General features: G+C 39.9%; 1 protein-coding gene across 26 annotated transcripts in view; it reads left to right on the top strand.

Moving 5' to 3' along the window:
• Positions 1–1,081: 1,081 nt before the first annotated feature.
• Positions 1,082–23,102, top strand: part of BIRC6 (baculoviral IAP repeat containing 6) — a 225,639-nt gene continuing 203,618 nt past the window's right edge. For 20 of the 26 annotated variants that reach the window (XM_043553241.1, XM_043553239.1, XM_043553236.1 and 17 more), the window contains exon 1: positions 1,086–1,512. In XM_043553241.1, the coding sequence (XP_043409176.1) occupies positions 1,188–1,512 (325 nt within the window). In that variant the 5' untranslated portion in view covers positions 1,086–1,187. Of the gene's footprint in view, positions 1,513–23,102 lie in introns of all 26 variants that reach the window. The other 6 variants (XM_043553244.1, XM_043553243.1, XM_043553245.1 and 3 more) reach the window with 3 other exon arrangements.

The following is a 23,102-nucleotide window of genomic DNA, read 5'->3' as shown; positions in this document are numbered from 1 at the left end:
TTCTCACAACAGCACTTTAGGTTTTAAGAATTTAGGCTTTCCAAGATAACTGAATGATCCCAAGACACACAGAACATATGTTCTCTATCCTCATTGTGGTGCAGGAATCTACACGTGATAAAATGTGTGATAGAATTATATACACAACATATAAATGTCAAGTCCCTGCTTTTGACAGTGTACTAAACTTATGTAACATGTAACTGTTGGGGTAAACTGAGTAAATTGGACCTGCCCTACCTTTGAGGAGTATTGGTCAGGTATTTTACAGGAGTCCCTCAATTTGAGTTTGTCCTTTTTTTTTTTTTTTTTTTTGACAGATAAGGGTTATGGATAGGTTTTGGGGAAGCAGACCACAGAGGTCTGTACTGTATTTGCAACTGTGAATCTAATAATTATTTTTAAATAAAAAGATTAAAAATGCATTGCTAGTAGGTATGCTTAATAAATTTACTTGACTATAGTCTTTTCTGGTCTCACAACACCCCCACACACCTATTAACACTTCACGTAACTTGACTTGTTTGGGATGGGGATAAGACACTAATTTATATGCTTCCAGCATAGACCTCTTAGGTGGCACTTCTGTTCAACAAAAAGATCTGGGAATGGCGGCGTGCAATAGACATCGGGTCCAAAGGTCGTTTGGTTTCTCCCAGTCCAGACCAGAGGTTTTTCAGACTGCTTACTTGTAGACTAGAGCCGTGGCTCAAACCCTGGGTCTCCTTACGGCCACCGCCAAACAGCTGCACCACTCCTGCAGGGAACCGTCCAGATGCAGCTGGAAACGCCGCAAAGGGCCTCAGCGCGTCTCACACTAGTCCCACGGGCCGGGGTCCCCGCCTAGCGGAAACACAGGGAGCCCAACCCCCACCGCCAGGAGCAAGGGAGCGGGGCGGGGCTCAGGCATCAGCCACTCCCCACACTAAGGGAAAAAAAAATGGGACATTGCGGACACGACGCTGGCGGGAGCCAGGGCGCGTGGCAAGCGCGAGCCCTCCCGCGCATGCTCCAGCCGCTCGCCGCCCGCCCCCTCTCCGGGTCCCGCCTCTTTCGTTCGCTGTCCCCCTCCCCCGCCAACCTCCCTCTGAGCTTGGTCCCTCCGGGCGCGCGGCCGACGTCCCGCGTGCGTGCCGGCGCCTGACTTCACTTCCGGCTAACGCGCTCCGCTTGCCCCCTGGCCCCGGATGGTGACTGGCGGTGGTGCTGCACCTCCCGGGACTGTCACTGAGCCGCTTCCCAGTGTGATTGTGCTGAGCGCAGGCCGGAAGATGGCGGCTGCGGCTGCGGCGGCCTCGGGCTCCGGCTGCTCCTCGGCGGCGGGGGCGGGAGCGGCCGGGGTCTCGGAGTGGCTGGTGCTGCGGGACGGCTGCATGCGCTGCGACGCCGAAGGGCTGCACAGCCTCTCCTACCACCCGGCGCTCAACGCCATCCTGGCCGTCACCAGTCGCGGGACCATCAAAGTCATCGACGGCACCTCGGGGGCCACTCTGCAGGCCTCAGCGCTCAGCGGTGAGTGTGCGGCACGCCGGGCGGGGGCCGGGCCCGCCGCGGGAGGAGCGGGGCCCGCGGGATGCCGGAGAAGGAAGCCGCCCAGCCCCGGGGCTCGGCCTTGGGAGGAGGGGAAGCGGCGTGACGGGAATGGGGTAGCGCTGGGCAGGGCTGGGGGGCTCAGGCCTGGCTGTGACCCGAGGCCCGGAAGCTGATGGAGGAGGACCGTAGGACTTGGCTTTTTCAGCGGCTGCCGCTGGGAAGAAAAGACTGGCGAGTCGGGGAGTGGTGGGAGTTGCCTTCGGGCCTTGAGCGTCCGGTGTAGGTTGGTCCTCTGGGAGGGGTGAGGAGGCCTCGGAGCTCTGCACCTGAGAAGGCCAGACGCCCGGTCGGTCCTGGAGAAGGTGTCGGTGATGCCTTCTGCCAGATCAGAGAGCCAGCGGGTCGCAGGGTTGGGCCCGACGTGAGAGCCTGGTGGCCAGAGGCGAGCGTCGGAGCCAGCATGTAAGCCCTCCCCTCTGGTAGAGAGAAGTGAATTCTCGACTGTTCGTAGGATCCGCAGGTGCAGGGATGTACGGCGGGCTTCGCACCGGGGGTGGGGGTGGGGTGCGCCTGGTGTGGGGGTGGGGAGGCAAGTAGGCGGGCCAGCTGCCTAAACGGTTCCGTCGAAGACTTTAGGACGGACGCCATGGAAGACCAGACCTTGTTCCCTAGTTCGGGGCTTCCAACTTCTGTTCCCCAGTGATGAGAAGCTCAGGACCTGCGGTGTATGAAATACAGATTCCTTTGGCTTCGTAATGAGGTGAAACTTAAGGTCTTCTCTACTTGTTTTACCACAGCAGGCCGAAAGTTGGGATTTGGAGGTATGTCTGGATCTCACCAGTGGAGAACTGTTCTGGGTGATGTAAACGTTGTTCCAGGGACGAGACTCCATGCATTATTAGGTGAACGCTCAGTGGACTGGAGTGGAGTTGTTTGGAATTGCCCTGGCCAAGTTAGTTATGTTTGGCTGAGATGACATTTCATTTGCGGTGATGTGTAGCTTAATTTAGATGTTATAAATTGAGATTGAAAAGTTAGTGTATGAGTGAGTTAGACTTCTGCATACAGATATAATGTATATGACTGTGTGCATTTAGCCAACGAAATGAGTTATGTGGTATATCAATTCACTTGTAACATGTGCAAATATGGACAGGTCATTATTCTAGTTTACTGTGTAGTAAGGCACGTAAGAGTTAATGGCAATGTAGGGTTAGAAAGATAAAATAAGAGATTTAACTTCTGTGGATGTGAGAGATGTGAAAGAAATGGATTGTATACAGCTACAGAATATAAACCCGGATCCTATCTAAGATATGTCTAAGAGAAAGTTTGGGTTGTAGGCTTGTAATTTTTCTTTTCTTGGCTTAGGTAAAGGACAGGAGGGGTGTCCCAGATGTAGCAATTCACAGTAACTGCAATATGGAGGTAACAACTTGTCACTATGTAGAGAGGGAGATACTCACTAGTAATTGGATATCTTTCTTCTCATGTAAAATATTTCAAACACAAAAAGGTATAAAGAATAATTAAAATGAACAATCATGTATCCCTGATTCTGTTTTTTTTTAGTATAGGCTTGTCTCTTTAAACATTGTCTAATGCTGTTTTTCATGATTTTAAGCTTTGACTAATTGCTATCATAGGATATGTATTTGGATTTTTTTTTTTATAAAAAGTAGTATTAACAGAAGTTTTAAAATGTTTTTGTTAGAAAGGAATTTAATGGGGTGTTTTTATATTTGGAGTCTATGTTTGAGAAAAACAGTGTATGTCAGAGTTTGTTATAAGTAGTTGGGGAAATTGGACATATGTGAATGTGTCTCATGAAAGGGAAGAAAATAGTCACTCTAGTGCTAGATTACTAAAGGGGAGGGGCTTAGAGTTGTAATACAAGTTTAAAGGTACAGCACTGATTGGGGATAACTTAGCTGAGATAAGTTGGGGCATTTGTTAATTAGAAAAGTATGGGATTGAATACAATTGCAGATGCCCATGCATAGAAGATTGAATATGTAATTTAAAATATGTAGAAGAGTTTATGGCAAACAAAAGGATTACAGAAAAGGTTTGAAAGTAACAATGGACAAAATTTGAAATGTTTTCATTTATGAGAATTGCAGTTATTAAAAATAATTACCAGAGGTTTATAGTCTTGTGTATGTATAGTCTTGTGTATGTCATCTGTTCAGGTGATTGGGGAGGGAATGCTGCATTTTTTGTCTTGCCTGGAATACGTATAGACTTTACATAGAGGTTTGCTATGTAGGTTTGCTTTATGGGTAGGTTTGCTTTTGATGATTAATAGAGGGTGACAGTTCTATAAATAGAATAAGGAGGAGGTGCCAGCAGTGACCATGGTCCTAACATGACCCCTCTTTAAGGGGCAAGGAGCCACTTCTTTCATACCCCCAGAGGAAAGACATCTTTGTATCAGGGGAAGAAGAGTGTTCTTGGGTGACAGAGTAGTATGTCTTCTGAATGGGTTCAGGTTATAGGGTTATAGGTAGCCTATTAGTGTAGATAGGAAATTGAAGGATGGAAGCAGGACTTGTGTGTATATTTCAGTTGGGTGGCAAAGGTGGTGAATTTTTGACTGTGTCTACTAGTATATGTCTTCAGTGTATCTGTATCTGACATGAAATGTTTATAAATACACTTTTCATTATGTTAAGAGCTATCAGTATAACACGTGAGGCAAGTATTCGATCCATTTTAGTGTTTAAGAGTTAAGATTTCTCAGTGTCTAGGCCAGTTCCTTAGTTTGGCATTCTTTGACTTCCATGATTTGGCCTCTACTAGTCTCTCTCTGGTCTTATCTCCCTATTTAGTTTTTTGAACTGGTTCATTTAATTTTCTTTCCTAACTCAGTAGTTTTGCTCTTTCTTGGAATGCACCAATTCCCTCCAGACATATTTTAGCCATTTTTCAAGACCTGGAGCAGATCTTAACTTCCTGATTCTTTTAGCCTGAAGTGATCCACTGAACCCCTAAGCACATATTGTCCTCTTAATGTCTATTTTAGTAATTTGGCAACTTACTGTTTGTGGTGTGTTTTTTGTCTTGAACTATTTAAATTCCACTTTATTTAGCTTTTTGTGAATATACAATGTCCATTTAACTATATTTAAAACTCCTCAAGGGAAGGAACCTGTCCTCTTGTTTATATCCCCTCCTCAGAATGCCTAGTACAAAATATTAATGAATATTTAAAATTTATGTATATATGCTAATGAGTGTTAAATGTATGCTGTCTTACATACTAACTGCTAAAATAAACACGTTCTTTGGCTTTTTTTTCTTTCTTTTTTTAAGTTTATTTATTTTTGAGAGTGCGAGAGCACAAGTGAGGGAAGGGCACAAGGAAGGAGAGAGAGAATCCCAAGCAGGCTCCACACCATCAGCACAGATCCCCATGTGGGGCTTGAAGATCATGACTTGAGCCAAGATCCAGAGTCAGACGTTAACCAACTGCACCACCCAGGCGCTTGCCCCTCATTCTTTTCTTAAACAGATTTTTTAAGAATAGCTTTAGGTTCATAGTAAAAATTGAGCAGAAGAGTACAGTGCTCCTATATACCTCCTGCCCCTGTGCACACACAACCTTCCTTCACTGTTACAATCAGTGAACCTGCATTAACACATCATTATCACGCAAGTCTCTAGTTGATGTTAGTGCTCACTTTTGGTGTTATACATTCTCTGGGTTCTGACAAATGGATATGTCATACCAAACAGTTTCACTTTCATAAAAATCCTCTGTACGCTGCCTGTTCACCCATCCCTCTCTCCTACCCCCTGCCACTTTGTGATCTTTTGACTGTCTGTGGTTTTGCCTTTTCTGGAATGTCATATAGTTGGAATTATACAGGATGTAGCCTTTTCAGTTTGGCTTCTTTCACTTAGGAATATCCATTTTTAAGGAGTGCCTGGCTGGCTCAGTCAGTGGAGCGTGTGACTCTTGATCTTGGGGTTGTGGGTTTGAGCCCCACATTGGGTGTAGAGATTACTTAAAAATAAAATCTAAAAAGTAGAAACATTTAAAAAAAAAAGGAATATGCATTTAATTCTTCCATGTCTTTTGATGGCTTGCTAACTCACTGCTTTTAAACGTTGAGTAATATTCCATTGTCTGGATGTACCACAGTTTATTTACCCATTCATCTATTGAAGGACATCTTGGTTGCCTCTAGGTTGCAGCAGTTATGAATAATAAAGCTGCTACAAATATTTGTGTGCAGGCTTTTGTGTGGACATAAGTTTTTAGTTCATTTGGGAAATGCCAAGGAACGTGAATACCAGATCATGTGTTAGGAGTATGTTTAGTTTTGTAAGAAACTGTCAAACGGTCTTCCAAAGCAGCTGTACTATTTTGTTTTCCCAGTGGTAGTGAATGAGAGTTCCTGTTGCTCCAAATCCCTCTTAGCACTCTGATTTTTGTTTGGATTGTGGCCATTCAGATAGGTGTGTAGTGGGACCTCATTGTTTTAATTTGCAATTCCCTAATGAAAATTTGTGCAGTTTGGATTTTAAAAATCAAAATAGCTCTACATATACCACTTGACCATATTGTTTATATTGCTAGATATGTTCTCTTTAGCTTTCGTTTGTTCATGCAGTTTAGCATAACAGTTAAGGGAGGAGCTTGGTTTTGGAGACAGTTGGCTCGGGTTAAGATCCCAATTTCTGCTTTCCCCCACCTCCCAATTTAACTGTGTAACCTTGACTAAATTACTTAACATTTCTGTTGCAGTTTCCCCATTTGCAAAATGGGGATGATAATTGTACTAATCGTCAGAATTAACTGTTAGTACACAGAAAGTTTTTAGAACAGTGTGTTTACTGTTCAAAAATATTTCTTCTATTAATTGTAAATCTTTGTAAATACTCCTTTTTTACTTAAACCTTTTTGGTATTCTCTGTTAAATCTTTTGAACTTAACTCGAAAGTTTAACTTTATTTTTCATATTTACCACTTATTACCATTCAGCAGAATCCATCTAATTTTTGCTTTGAGTAAGGTATTGTTCAGGTTTTTTTTTTTTTTTTTTTCTTTTTTATGGAATCAACATTCTTTATTAAATCCACCAGGTACCAGGGGTTGGTCCTAAGCCCTTTGTTCAGTATTTTCTTGTATTATTTAACTACTAGTGGTAATGTATCCTCTTGCTTTCTGAAATAGTACCCCTCCCCCCAATGTAGTACATTTTATATTGTTTGTTTTTTTTAATACACTTTTTTGAGGGCATGCGGAAAGGGAATGGGTATTCTGAATTTTGAATTTTATTAAAAAAAATTTTTTTTAACGTTTATTTATTTTTGAGACAGAGAGAGACAGAGCATGAATGGAGGAGGGTCAGAGAGAGAGAGGGAGACACAGAATCTGAAACAGGCTCCGGGCTCTGAGCAGTCAGCACAGAGCCGGACGCGGGGCTCGAACTCACAGACCGCGAGATCACGACCTGAGCCAAAGTCGGACGCTCAACCGACTGAGCCACCCAGGCGCCCCTGAATTTTGAATTTTAGCTCACTAACTCACTCTCTAAAATTCCTGAATTTCAACTTCCTCATTTGTAAATTAAGATTAACCTTTAATAGGGTGGTTGTGTAGATTAAGTGGTAAACATATTTAAAGTGCCTAACACTGCTTAGCATTTGTATACAGTGAATGTTAATTCTCTTAAGCCTCGTGGATGCTTAGTATTGCCATGTTCCTCACTATTACTTTAGAAAAAATGTTCACTGCTTTAGTGTTATGTACAGAGGATAGATACTGTTGAGTTGTAGTTGGAAATGTAAATGTTGGTGACAAATATTATCTCTGGATAAATGTCTTGCAGTGTATTGGTGTGGCTGAATGTCAGAATGAAGTTAAGACTGTTCTACTACTAGTTCTGTGTATATATGAATTGTTCATGTAGTATATCTACATAAGTAACAGAAGATATATGGATATTAATCAGTAGGTGTTGTAGCATATGTGTAAAAGGAAATCATGTCTCTTCTGTTTCTGAAGTAGGTTCCAGATTTCTGTCATGGTGAGGAAACTCCAAAGCTGCTTAGTGTTTTTAGACCAACGCTCTAGTTTCACATTTCTTTATGAATATTTCCCCTTTTCCTTTTCCTGTATAGACGTTGATTTTGATTTGAGAAATTACCACGATGGTCATAAATGAGAAAAAGGTTACTGTACTCCAGGTGCAGTGAAGTTCAGATTGGCTGAATTTTTACTTCTTTATTTACTTTTTGTTTGATATGAACTTGCTGTTCAGACTCAAAGCCCAGAGCTGCCTGCATCAAGAAGTCTTGTAGTATAGAAAACTAGTTAGGTTACCTGCATATTTCTCAAGATCTAATTTTTGGGATACAACTCTTAGTTACTATCACTTTGTTAGAAGTGGTAATATTTTTCTCACTACTGCTGAATTAGGCATGCATTAATTTGGATAAAATGCAAAATCATCCTGTAGGTCTGTTTTAGAAATTGTAGATGATTCAGACCACTTCCTATTTCCTGACTTTGGTTCATGTAGCCTTCCTAGTCTCAATTATTCTTTTATGAAAGATAATATAAGACAGTATAGAATTGGAATTTTAGTAGCCTTAGAAAATATTTGTTTTCTGGATACATCTGAGTTCTTTATAAAAACTTAATTGGTCAGATCTCTTTGTGGGCTGAGTACAAACTTGATGTTGCAATTGACTGACTTTAATAATGAAACGTGATGACCTATCTTATGTCAAAGATTTGTTTTATTTATTTATTTAAGATTTTATTATTAAAAACATTTCTTTTAATGTTTTTATTTATTTTTGAGACAGAGACAGAGCATGAGCAAGGGAGGGGCAGAGAGAGGGGGAGACACAGAATCTGAAGCAGGCTCCAGGCTCTGAGCTGTTAGCACAGAGCCCAACGCGGGGCTTGAACTCACGGAGTGTGGGATCATGACCTGAGATTTTATTTTTAAGTAATTTCTATACTGAATGTGGGGCTTGAACTTAGATCTCTGAAATCAAGAGTCACATGCTGTACCAGCTGATCCAGCCAGGTGCCCCAATTTACTATTTTATTAACAAAACATTTTGCCACAATTAGAATAAATTTATATTAAGACTAAAATTTATATTAAGATTTTTAAAAAATATATATTTATTTTTGAAGGGGGGTGGGGCAGAGAGAGAGGGAGACATAGTATCTGATGCAGGCTCCTGGCTCTGAGCTGCCAGCACAGAGCCCAACATGGGGCTCAAACCTATGAACGGTGGGATCATGACCTGAGCTGAAGTCGGACGCTAAACTGACTGAGCCCCCCAGGTGCCCCTATATGAAGATTGTTTTTAAGATCCTTGAAGTTTATACGGTTTTTTTAACTTTTATCTCCCAAGTTTTCCTATTACCTGTTCAAAGATGGTTTTGCTCTAGCGAGAATTTATCTTGGTCTTTTAGTAGTTTTAGGCTTATTGAGAGTCACTCTAAGAGATCAAATTCTGGAGCCGAACATTTTGATCTTAAGTCTTGGTTCTATTTAATTTTGAAGTTCATCTACAAAAGGAAGATAATAATAGTGCCTATCCCATAAAGTGGTTGTGTAACGTATGTACTCTATAAGTGTTTTTTTATTATGTTTTTATTCTTTGGTAGTAGGGGCTATTTAAGTGTAGTAGACATTTTTGCTACAGATATTCTGTTGAAGTAGCAGTATTCTTCCAGTTTTCCATGCATGTGGAAATGTGACTGGGTGAAATCTAATGGGCATAATTATAAAATAATAACTTCTGTATTACAGGAGAAATATAAACTATGTAAGTGAATTGATTTTGGAGTTGAAATTGTTAAAAGAGCAACATTATGCTAGCACAGGAACACAAAATAATTAAGACAACATTTTGGCCTTTGAATGTATGCTTGGTGATGTGTTTAGGTAAACCATTTTAGCATAATGTCTTAAGTAGTGTGATATAGATATGCACAATGCTGTGTGAGTACACAGGAGGAAGTTTCTTCAACCCGAGGGAAAAAAAGAAGGCTTCTCAAAGGAGGTTGTTTTTATGATCCATTTTGAAAGATGAGGTAGTGGGAGGGAATGTTATAGGGATCATCATCTTAAGCTAGGGTACTTGCTTGTGGGGAGAGCTGTTGGTCTTTCAACACATGGTGAATTCAAGTAACAAAGAGATTTTCAAGGAAAGACATTGGGGGTTAAGGTGTGTGAGGGGATGGTTAGAGCTGAAGCTGAGAGATAGGCAAACACAAGATCATAATCTGTTTTGCTAAGAAATTTGACTTGATGTCAGTGGTAGGGAGCCACTGTAGGTTATCACATGATCAAATTTGTTTTTAGAGAGGTTTGAAGCTAATGCTCTGGTGTGAGAAGCGATGAGAGCTTTCTGTAAGTTAGTTTGAAAGGTAGGAACAGTGTAATTTGGTGAATGTGGGGATGAGAGAGATGGACAAGGTGAAAAGCACTCATGCGTGGGCTCCTACTTTAGGTAACTGGGTAAATGGTGTGTATTAACCCAAATAAGCAGTACAAGAAGGTGTGAAGAGTGGTTTTTGTTGGAGAAGATTGGGGAGCAAGAGGGAGATAGTGATTTAAGTTACATTAATTTTGAGGTTCTTGAAGGACATCCAAGTAGAGATGTCCAGGAGGTATTGGGAATTCAGAGTTGAAGCTTGAGGATTTGGGGACACAGGTTAGGAAGACTGAGCCTAGTGGTTAAGGATATTGGTTCTGGAGCCAGAATGCCTTCAGTCAGTGATTTACCACTTCCTATCTGTGCCCTTAGGCAACATTCTTAACCTCACTCTGGCACCCTTAACTTGTTGGGTTATTGGAAAGATTAAATTTTTTTTAAGTAGGCTCCACACCCAATGTGGAGCTTGAACTGAGGACCCTGAGATCAAGAGTCAGATGCTTGACTGACTAAGCCAGCTAGGCACCCCTGGAAAGATTAAATAACCTGAAACATGTAGTTACTGCTTAACCTACCATAAGCACTCAATAAGTGTTACTTTTGGGTTGGGGTTTTTAATTATATAGCTTAATTCAACAAATGTTTGCCTGCCATATTGGGATAAAGATGAATTTGAATTCTCCCCTGCCTTCCAATTTGGAAACCTTTCTAGACAAGTTGATAGAGTTAGGTAGCATAAGCAAGAGTAGAGGCATGTAGCAGGCAGTATTTGTTATTAAGCCCTTTGGTATCAGAGTGCAAAGCACAAGGCTGGGAGTGATAGATGGCCTGAGGATCTTGGATTTGGTCCCTCCGACCTATGGCTCCCATATTTTTCAGTGTAAGGACTTCTAGTTTAAGGTAAAAAATTTAGGGACCTATTTTTATAGGAGTTATGTTTTTAGTATCAGTTAGTTGATAGAATATAAACAATAACAGATTTCTCTACAATAGTATGTAAGAGCAGTGGGGAGAGTGTTGGGAGGGAGGTACCTCTGATATGTGCGTTGCATTGCTGATGGCCTCATGCCTTTGGCAAGATAGCTTCTCAGAGTTACTATCTTTAAAAGGGGCTGGTAATTCTTTTTTTAAACTATTTATTTTTATTTACTTTTTTATTATACAATTCTTTTTTTTTTTTTTTTTTGTAAAGTAGGCTCCACGCCCAGCATGGGGCTTGATCCTGAGATCAAGAGTCGCATTCTCTACTGACTGAATCAGCCAGGCGCCCCTGGTCTGATAATTTTTGCTTAGACTACTTTATTATCTGATAATGAATATAGAAATGTCTTTGTAGACTGTAGCACTTCAGATGTGAAGGAAACAAAAAAGTTAAGGCAAACTCTTTGGGTATAAAAGAGGGGATAATAGATGTACAAGTAACAAAAAGAATAAAGTAATTGCAATATAAAATAGTTTGTGAGAAGGGTAGTGCCCCTAAAAGGAAGTAATTGTGGTCTCATTTGTGTATATTAAATCAGGGATGTATTTTAGGGGAGATAGATATTATGGTTACTTTTTAGGGGAAATGATAGAAATGTTAGAAGGGGCAGATAGGATTGAGACTTATTGTGGGTGCCAGGAATTTAAATCTTCATGATTTGTTTCTGTACTTTTACTTTGATTTATGAAGTAGGAGAGAAGATTGGGGAGATGGCATAGGGCAGTGGTTCTCAGCCTTGGTTGTTCATTAGAATCATCAGGGGAAATTAAAAAAAAAATTCTGCTTGGGGTCCCATTATTCTGACTCAAGTTGTCTGGAGTGGAAGCCAGGCTTTTTTTTTTTTTTTTTTTTTTAACAGCATACCAGGTGATTCTATATAAATTTTTTTTTTAATGTTTATTTATTTTTGAGAGAGAGCGAGAGAGGGAGCAGGGGAAGGGCAGAGAGAGAAGGAGACATGGAATCCAAAGGAGGCTCCAAGCTCTGAGCTGTCAGCACAGAACCCGATGTGGGGCTCAAACCCACTAACTGTGAGATCATGACCTGAGCTGAAGTCGGATGCTTAACCGACTGAGCCACCCAGGCGCCCGAACAGGATACCAGGTGATTCTAGTGTGCAGATAGGTTTAGAGGTTCCAACTTCATGATAAGTCTGGGATAAATGAGAGACACGTTTCACTTGAATAGTATCTTGAACTGAATATTGTTCTATTTAGCCTTAATTTTTGGGGTAAGAAAAACCTCCCAAGTTAGTCTGCTAATAAAACCTACCCCATTGTGTTTTAAATTGTATTTAGTGAATATATAATGCAATATGCTTGTAAGCAACAGAGATATGTCAAGAACCAAATTTATGCTGCTGCGTTTCTTTTTTCAAAAATTGTTTTAATGTTGATTTATTTTTGAGAGAGAGACAGCATGAGCAGGGGAGGGGCAGAGAGAATGAGAGTCACAGAATCTGAACGAAGCAGGCTTCAGGCTCTGAGCTGTCAGCACAGAGTCGGATGCAGGGCTTGAACTCACGAACCATGAGATCATGACCTGAGCCAAAGTCAGACACCTACCTGAGCCACCCAGGCCCCATTCTTCTGCTTTCTGTTTTGTCCTTTTCAGTATAATTCCGTTTTGGTTGTTTTTTGAACCAGCCAAGTGCTCTGATACTTGTTCACCAAAATGTCACTAGAGCCAAGGACAGTGACCTCCTCATACTGGCAGCCCAGGAGTAAGATAGGGGGAAATAGGCCCACAGCTATTTTCATGCCTGAACTGTCTTTGTTTCATGTTGTGTTAACAAACCAAAACAAAAGCTGTGAGACTATTGTATTTTGCTACATTATCATTTAGTTTTAATCTATTAAAAAGCTCTTTGAAACTATAGAAAATGATTCATTTATTCAAAGACATTGTGTGTCAAGCACTGGCGATACACTAGTTAACAAAGTCCTTGATTTCCTAGAGCCAGTGGTTTAGTGGGAAGAGGTATATTACACACACACACACACACACACACACACACAATCAAGTGGTGATAAATGCTGTAAGAAATTAGAGCTGGTATGAGATGATGATGGGTAAATTTGTGCTGTGCTTTGGTCTGGAAGGGTCTATGAAGCAGCCCTTGAGCAAAGTTCCCATTGATGTTAGAAAACAGGGCAGGTAATCCAGGGAAGTTTCTTTTGCCCTATTATTGCCCTTTTTTTGCATACTGTATATGCAAAAACAGCTAGATGGATTTTCATCATATTTGTATGGAATTTGACTTGGACTGACTTAAAATGTAGGCTATATGAGGAATGATGAAAGGTCTGTGTGACCTCTAGATACATGTACCATTTGTATTCTACAGAGAACAGTACTTTCAAATATGAGTTCCAAATAGAAATTCACAGGGTACATGTTCTGCATTACCTAATTGTATTGATTTGTAGCTGAGTTCCTTATCATATGGGCAACTTTGTGTGCAACAGGAATTTATATACAGATGGTTAGAGTTATCTTGAGCAACATCAGTAGGGAAGGTAGCTCTCAAATTTTACTTAATGATAGCCAGTTCAAAATCATGAAGGAAGAATGTAACTTTTGTGTCCCAAGGTGGTTTGAAAGATTTTTAACTGTGACAAATTGAATAACATATGTGAAATAGGCCCCAGAATTTCTTGCATGGGGTAGGTCCTTAAAGATTGAGTCCCATCCACGGAAACTTCAGTGGCGATTATTTATGTTCTTAAAACTTTGTCAGAAAAAAAAAAAAAGAAAATAAATAAATAAAACTTTGTCAGTTGATGTCAGATACTTAAGATTGTTGTAAAATAAGTGGTTTGGTGGAACTTTTGGATAAAGTGAATAGAGAGCTTGGAACTTTTTTTTTTTTTTTTAAGATTTAATTTTTAAGTAAGCTACACCCAGTGTGGGTCCAGACTCAGGACGCCAAGATCAAGAGCTGCATGCTGCACCACCTGAGCCAGCCGGGCACTCCGGAACTTGGAACTCTTAATTCCAATGAGTCTGTCTCTTTTGGAGACCCTCTTTCGTGCTCAGGCAGATGTTGGTTCTTTTGCCTGGAATAATACTATGCCTGCATTGCGTTTTATCCATTTGTTACCCTTTTTCATGGTCTACACACTGAACTTTACCAAATTTGCTTTGCTTTGCACCAAGTTTTGTTTTACAGGAATACTCACTTTGGCTTTGAATAATATAGTGTACTAACAACTTTTGTTAAGTGATTTTATTTTTGGTTACTTTAATTATATTTTAAAAGTCTTGTTAGAACGCTGATTTTGTACCCTTTTGATTGACTTTGAATGATGTTTTTCTATACTATGTTAGAGTATTTTAAGCACTGAACTCTGATGTTATCTCTGTGGAAATGGAATTTTACAGTGTGTCCTGTCAGTTTGCAAAGATCATGTATTTTTGATAATATTTTTGCAAGTTTTGCAGGAATGCAAATGGATAGTGCATTGATAAAGAATTGACTTTTCTTGAAGTAGGTATTAGAATTAACTGATTAAAAAAAATTTTTTTTTTATGTTTATTCCTGAGACAGAGACAGAGCATGAGTGGGGAGGGGCAGAGAGAGAGGGAGACACAGAATCCGAAGCAGCTCCAGGCTCTGAGCTGTCACTGACGTGGGGCTGGAACCCACAAACCGTGAGATCGTGACCGGAGCTGAAGTCGGTCACTCAATCGACTGAGCCACCCAAGTGCCCCAGAATTAACTGATTTTAAAAAACAGTTTGGGGGCACCTCAGTCATTTGAGTTTCTGACTCTTGATTGTGGCTCAGGGCATGATTTCACAGTTGTGAGATTGAGTCCCTTGTCAAGCTCTGTGTTGGGCATGGAGCCTGTTTGAGATTCTCTCTCCTTCTCCCTCTGCCCCTCTCCCCTGCTCTCACGGTCTCTCTCTCAAAAACAAAACAAAATAAACAAAAACACCAAAACCCCCACAGTTTCACACATTTGAAAAAAAAATTTTTTTAAGTTTTTAATTTATTTTTGAGAGAGAGAGCAAGCTGGTTGAGGGGGGAGAGAGATAGAGGGGAGAGAGAGAATCCCAAGCAGCCTCCACGCTGTCAGTACAGAGCCCTGATGTGGGTCTCAAACCCACGAACCATGACCTGAGCCGAAATCAAGAGCCAGACACTTAACCAACTGAGCCATCCAGGTGCTCCTGAAAATTCTCATTTTAAAAGTGATTTACCTTATTATAGGATATCAAATAGACTAAGGAGAAGAGTAGTCACCTATGATTTTGTTAGCTAGATATGGCCATTGTTAGCATTCTGGTGTGTAATAATTTCTTTTTGCTTTTTTCTATTTAATGTATTTTTACAGAATTTGGATTGCAGTGATATGTTATAAACTATTTCCCTCTTTACTTAGTTAATAGTGTATTATGAATATTTTCCTATGTCTTTATTATTTTATAACATTTATTTATTTTTGAGAGAGAGAGATAGAGCACAAGCAGGGGAGGAGCAGAAAGAGAGGAAGACCACAGTATCCAAAGCAGACTCCAGGCTCCGAGCTGTCAGCACAGAGCCTGATGTGGGGCTCGAACTCACAGACCATGAGATTGTGACCTGAGCCAAAGTTGGCCACTCAACTGAGCCACCCAGGCACCCCTGTCTTTATTATTTTATAACATTTTAAAATAAATTTTATTTAATACCGCACAATAAAATAGTACACATTTTTTGTGTACTGGCAGTATATGCATTAACTACTGCTACAATTAGGATACAGAACAGTTTCAATACCCGTGCCATCTCCTTTATAGCTTACCCTGCTCCCTTCCCCTCCAACCTTTAGTTTTGTCTTATCTAAACTAAGATGTCCTAGAAATGGAATCCTACGGTACACATTTTTTATTTGAAGCATTTACAGTTTTTTTTATTTTTTAAAGAGAGAGTGCAATTGGGGGGGCAGCAGGAGAGAGAATCCCAGTGAGGCTCCAGGTGTACCTATGTAACGTTTTGATACTGACTTTTTGCACTTAGAGTTGTTTTAGGTGTCAATAGTTCATTTCTTTCTTTTTAAAATTTTTTTAATGTTTGTTTTTGAGAAAGAGAGAGTGAGAGCAGGGGAGGGGCAGAGAGAGTCAGACTGAATCTGCAGATCTGAAGCAGGCTCCAGGCTCTGAGCTGTCAGTGCAGAACCTGATGTGGGGCTTGAACCCGTGAACCATGAGATCATGACCTAGGCCTAAGTTGGACACTTAAATGACTGAGCCACCTACATGCCCTGTATAGTTCATTTCTTTTTATAACTGAACAGTATTTCATTGTATAAATGTGTCACCATTTGTTTAGTCAATCACTCATTGAAGGGTACTTGGATGTTTTCAGCTTTTGGTGATTAATGATAGAGCTATTATAAACATTTGAGTACAGGTTTTTATGTGAATGTAAGATTTTATGTCTGTAGGGTAAATACATAGAAGTGGGATTCCGGGGCCATTTGGTAAGTGTATGTTTAATCTTATAAGAAATAGTCAAACCAGTGTGGCTGTGCCATTATGCATTTCCATTAAAAATGAGTTCCACTATTCTGAATCTTTAAGTGCTTGGCTTTGTCTGTATATTGTTAAAAAGTCAATACTACCCAAAGTGATTTACAGATTCATTGCAATTTCTATCAAAATCTCCAAGATATCAAAATCTCCAGAAATAGAAAAACCCATCTTAAAATTCATGTGAAATCTCAAGGGACTCCCAGATAGCTAAAGCATTCTTGAAAAAGAACAAAGTTGAGGACTCACTGATTTCAGAATTTACTACAGCGTTACAGTAGTCGAAACAATGTGGTACTGGCATAGACAGACATAAGGACTGGTGGAATAGAGAGCCCAGAAGTAAGCCCTCACATATGTGGTAACTGATTTTCAACAAGAAGGCCAGCACCATTCAGTGGGGGAAAGGACAATCTCTTCAAGAAATGGTGCTGAGAAAACTTGGATATCCACATGAAAAGAATGAAGTTGGACCCTTAAAAGTAACAGTGACAACGGTAAAGCTCTTAGAACAATGCAAAGAGGGAAGCTTCATGAATCTAGATTTGGCAGTGATTTTGGGGATATAACATCAAAGGCACAGGCAACCAAAGAAAAAATAGACAAGTTAGACTTCATTAAAATGAAAATTTTTTGTGCATGAAGGACCCTATCAAGAAAAATTTTTGTGCATAAAGGGCCCTATCAAACCGCAGAATATGAGAAAGTATTTGCAAGTCACATATCCAGGTATATATAGAGAATTAATATCTAGAATATAGAAAACTTTGACATCTCAACAACAACAAAAAACAACCTGATTGAAGAGTGAGCAACATGCTTGAAGATATTTCTCTAGAGAAGAAATACAGCGGGCCAACAAGCACACACAGATATTCAACATCACTAATGTTTGGGAAATATAAATTAAAACTATGAGGCAATAGCACTTCCCACCCATTAAAATGGCTGTTACAAAAAATAATAATGTGTTGGTGAGAATGTGGAGAATTGGAATCCTTGTATTGTACGCTCTTGGTGGGAATATAAAATAGTGCAGCTGTTAGGAAAAACAGTATGGTGGTTCCTCAAACAATTGAAAATAAAATTATGATATCACAATTTCACATCCAAAAGAATTGAAAGGGTCTTGAAGAAATATTTGTGCATCATGTTCATAGCAGCATTATTCCCAGTAGTCAAAAAGCAGAAGCTACCCAAGTGTCCATTGATGGATGTATGAATAAACAAAGTATGGTGTGTATATACAATGGAATATTAGCCTTAGAAAGGAAGGAAATTTTGACATAATACTGCAACATGGATGAACTGAAGACATTATGCTTATTGAAATAAGCCAGTCACAAAAGGACAGATACCATGTGACTCCACTTATATGTGGTACTTAGAGCAGTCAATTTCATAGAAACAAAGTAGAATAGTGATTGATTGCTGAGCACTGGGAGTATGGAAGTGGGAAGGAGGAGTTAGTGTCTAATGGTTATGGAGCTTAAGTTTTGCAGTGTGGGTGGATGGTGATGATGGTTGCACAACAGTGTGAATGTACTTAATGCCACTCAACTGTATACATAAAAATGGTTAAAATGATGGGGCGCCTGGGTGGCTCAGTCGGTTAAGCATCTGACTTCAGCTTAGGTCATGATCTCACGGTTTGTGAGTTCGAGCCCTGCATCAGGCTCTGTGCTGAGAGCTCAGAGCTGAAGCCTGTTCAGATTCTGGGTCTCCCTCTCTCTGCCTGTCCCCTGCTCTCACTATGTCTGTCTGTCTCTCTCTCTCAAAAATGAACACAAGTACATAAGTAAACATAAATAAAAAGTTAAAATGCTAAATTTTATATTAATTTACCACAATTAAAAATAATTAAAAAAATCAAATGGCCATGTTTCTGTGGGTCTGTCTTTGGATTCTCTCCTGTTCCATAGATTCTATCCATTTGCCACCACCACACTTTCTTGTGATACTGTATTTTGTTTGCTTGTTTATTTTGAGAGAGAGAGAGTGAAATCAAGAGTCGGATGCTTGACTGACTTAGCCACCCAGGTGCCCCTATTTTATGATTTTAAAGCTGTCATAAACTGTTACTGTTTTCTGTAAATTTCAGCTTCTGATTGATCATTGCTAGTATATGGAAATACAATTGATTGGTTTTTGTGTATTGATTTTGTTTACTGTAACCTTGCTAAACTCATTAGCTCTAGGAGTTTTTTTTATTTTTATTTTATTTTTTAATTTAATTTTATTTCTTTAACGTTTTTATTTTTGAAAGACAGAGACACAGTGTGAGTAGGGGAGGGACAGAGAGAGGGGGAGACGCAGAATCTGAAGCAGGCTCCAGGCTCTAGGCTGTCAGCGCAGAGCCCAACACAGGGCTCAAACCCACCAACCGTGAGATCACGACCTGAACTGAAGTTGGACACTTAACTGACTGTAGCTCTAGAAGTTTCAAATTAATTAATTAATTAGTTAATTTTTAATATGATTTATTGTCAGATTGGCTCACACACAGTGTGTAAAGTGTCCTCTTGGTTTTTGGGTAGATTCCTGTGGTTTATCACTTACATACGATACCCAGTGCTCATCTCAACAAGTGCCCTTATGAGTGCCTGTCACCCATTTTCCCCTCTTCCCCACCTCCCCCCATTTATTTATTTTAGAGAGACAGAGAGAGAACATGAAAGTGAGGGAGAGGGACAGAGGGAGAGAGAGAGTCCTAAGCAGGCTACATGCTCAGTGCAGAGCCTGACTTGGGGTTTGATCTCAGGACTGAGAGATCATGACCTGAGCCAAAATCAAGAGTCGGACTCCTAACTGAATCACCCAAGCACCCCTAGGAGTTTTGCTTTTGTTTTTTGATTTCCTGGATAGGTTAATCATGTTGTTTGTGAGTAGGGACAGTGTCATTCGTTCCTTTTTAATCTCTGTGGCTTTTTTTTTTTAAATTTTTTTTTAACGTTTATTTATTTTTGAGACAGAGACAGATCATGAACGGAGGAGGGTCAGAGAGAGAGGGGGACACAGAATCTGAAACAGGCTCCAGGCTCTGAGCTGTCAGCACAGAGCCTGACGCAGGGCTCGAACTCACGGACCGGACCGCAAGATCATGACCTGAGCCGAAGTCGGACGCCCAACCGACTGAGCCACCCAGGCGCCCCTGTGGGGCTTTTAAATCTAAGCATTTCTTACTGCAGTGGCTAGATCTTGCAATATGATACTGAGTAGGAGTGGTGTGAGTTTGCATCCTTTCCTTGCTCCTGATCTTAGGGGGAGAGTATTCAGTGTTTTACCTTTAAGTATGTTGATAGTGGTAGGATTTTTGTAGCTGTCCTTCATCAGGTTGAGCAAATTCCCTTTCATTTCTAATTTCCTGAGTTTTTTTTTTTTTTTAATCATGAAAGGATGTTGTATTTTGCCAAATGCATCTACTGACTTGAAGCAGTTTTTCTTCTTTAAGCTATTAATATGGTAGCTTAAATTGGTTGGTTTTGAATATTGAGCCAGGTTTGTATTCCTTGGATAGCTCTACTTGGTCCTGGCATGTTATTATATTTTTATATTTGTCAAATTCCATTTGCTTTTCTTTTGTGGATGATTTTTGCATTGATATACATGACGGATAATGGTAATGTAGTTTTTGTGCTTTTTCTAGATTTGGCATCAGGTTAATGCTGGTCTCGTAAAATGAATTTGGAAGTATTCCTTCTTTTTCTTAGAGGAGGATTGTGTAGAATTGGTATTACTTCTTACATGTTTAATAAAATTCTGCAGTGAAGTCAGGTAGGCCTGGAGATTTGTCTGGAAGATTTGTAACTATGAATTCAATTTCCTTAATTTAGATTATTTCATTTGAGATGTTTTGATAGTTGGTGGTTTCAGGGAATTGGTATATTTCATCTGTACTTTCAAATTTATATGTGTAGCTCTGTCTTTATTATTCCCCAGTTACCTTTTTAAATTTGTAGTATCAAGTTTATTTATTTTGACAGTCTGACTTTTCAGATTTATTTGACAACCTAAGTTGTGAAATTTATGTGCATAGTGTTCATAGTATTCTCTTATTATTTTTTAATGGTTGCAGGATCTATAGTGTATTAGTTCTCTTTCATTCTTGATATTATTGGTAATTTGTGTCTTTTTTTTTCTTTGCCAACTTTGCCTAGAGATTTACCAATTTTACCGATCTTTTCAAAGAATACTTTGCGTTGATTTTCTCTATTTTTGTATTTTCACTTTTATTGGTTTCTGCTCCTATTATTACTATTTTTTTGTTGTTGTTTATTTTGTGCTTATCTTTTCTTTTTCTAGTTTTTTTTTTTTTTTTTTTTTAATTTTTTTTGGAGGGAGGAAGAGGGAGAGACTCACTCTCTCTGACTAAGCCAGCCAGGTACCCCTGGCCATTTGATACTTTTATTTTGTTTTAACTTATGTGTTGTTTTTTGTTTGTTTTGTTTTTACTGTAATTATTTATATATATATATATTTTGTAGTTACTTGAAGTATTACAATATATATGCTTTTCACAATCTATTCAGAATCAGTACTTTACCACTTTAAGCAGAATGTAGCAACCTTTTTACCATATTGTGCTCTCCCTCTTTTAGTTTTTATTAAAAAAAATTTTTTTTAACGTTTATTTATTTTTGAGAGAGACAGAGCATGAGCAGGGGAGGGGCAGAGAGAATCTGAAGCAGGCTCCAGATTTTGAGCTGTCACTGCAGAGCCTGATGTGGGGCTTGAACTCACAAACTGAGAGATCATGACCTGAGCTGAAGTTGGACACTCAACTGACTGAGCCACCTAGGTGTGCTCCAATTGTCAAAAATATTTTAGGGACTCCTGGGTGGCTCAGTTGGTTAAGCGTCTGACTTCAGCTCAGGTCATGATCTCATGGTTTGTGGGTTTGAGCCCTGTATCATGCTCTGTGCTGACAGCTCGGAGCCTGGATCCTGCTTCGGATTCTGTGTCTTCTGTCTCTGCTCCTCCCCTGCTTGCACTCTTTGTGTGTGTCTCTCAAAAATAAATAAACGTTAAAAATATTTAAAAAGTATTTTAAAGAACTGAGACAAAAAAACCACTGGTTATATTTACCCAGATACTTACCATTTCTTTTTTTCTCTTAAGTGTATTTTGAGAGAGAGAGAGAGAGAGAGAGAGAGAGAGAGAGAGAGAGAGACCTGGCGTGAGTGGAGGAGGGGCAGAGAGAGGGAGAGATAGTATCTCTGTGCTATGAGCACAGAGCCTAACATGGGGCTTGATCTCATGAATTGTGCCATCATGGCCTGAGCCAAAATCGTGAGTCAGATGCTTCACTGACTGAGCCACCTTGGTGTCCTGATAGTTACCATTTCTGTTGGTATCCCCTCATTTCTGATACTCTTAAGTTTTCTTCTGAAATGATTTTTTTTTTAATTTTTTTTTTTCAACGTTTATTTATTTTTGGGACAGAGAGAGACAGAGCATGAACGGGGGAGGGGCAGAGAGAGGGAGACACAGAATCGGAAACAGGGTCCAGGCTCTGAGCCATCAGCCCAGAGCCTGATGCGGGGCTCGAACTCACAGACGGCGAGATCGTGACCTGGCTGAAGTCGGTCGCTTAACCGACTGCGCCACCCAGGCGCCCCAAAAATGATTTTTCTTTTATTTGATTAACTTCTTTTACAGTTCTTTTTTTTTTTTTTTAAATTTTTTTTTTCAATGTTTATTTTATTTTTGGGACAGAGAGAGACAGAGCATGAACAGGGGAGGGGCAGAGAGAGAGGGAGACACAGAATTGGAAACAGGCTCCAGGCTCTGAGCCGTCAGCCCAGAGCCCGACGCGGGGCTCGAACTCCCGGACCGCGAGATCGTGACCTGGCTGAAGTCGGACGCTCAACCGACTGCGCCACCCAGGCGCCCCTTTTACAGTTCTTTTTGAGTAGCTTTGCTGGCAAAATTTCTCTTCAGTATTCCTTCATTGAAGAATGCATTTCACCTTTCTTTTTTTTTTTTTTCTTTAACCTTTATTCTTGGTGGATATTTTTGTTGATATGGAATTTCTTTTTCCCTAGTACTTAAAAAATGGTCCACTTCCTAATGAACCCTGTGGTTTTCAATGGTAAATATATTACTTCCATGCAAATAATGTGTCCTTTTTCTCTGGTTGCTTTCAAGATTTTTCTTTGTTAGTTTTCAGCAGTTTATTGTGTTTGACTGTGAATTTTAACTTGTTTTTTTTGTGAAGTTTCCCCTGCCCAAAAAGAATATCTGCACTAATGCAAGGCATTGGAGTCAATTTTAGAGGTCTGCAAACCCTTATAGCTCTTGGGCTGTCTCCTAATTTTGTAAATAAAGTGTTACTGGAACACATCTACACCCATTTATTTACATGTTGGCTATGGCTGCTTTTGCACTAAGGGGCAGAGGTGAGTAATTGTGAGAGAGACCCTGTGTCTTGTGAACCCTAAAATATTTACTAATCTGACCCTTTTCACAAGAAGTTTACTGATCTCTGGTGTAGATGGAGGAATTTGAGTTTTTCCTGTATTAAAATTTCCTACCTGAATTTTTTTTTAACTTAGGCTTAAAAGTCATTTTACAGTAGCTTCTATACAGAATTCTAAAAAGATGCAGTGTGTGGTATGGGGTATGTGTCAGTGTTTTTTCCTTCTTTTTAAAAACCA

The sequence above is a fragment of the Prionailurus bengalensis genome, chromosome A3, assembly GCF_016509475.1.
Source record: "Prionailurus bengalensis isolate Pbe53 chromosome A3, Fcat_Pben_1.1_paternal_pri, whole genome shotgun sequence".
Classification (NCBI taxonomy): Eukaryota; Metazoa; Chordata; class Mammalia; order Carnivora; family Felidae; genus Prionailurus; species Prionailurus bengalensis.
The sequence above is the reverse complement of the archived record's forward strand: the minus strand, read 5'-3'. Positions and strand labels throughout refer to the sequence as shown.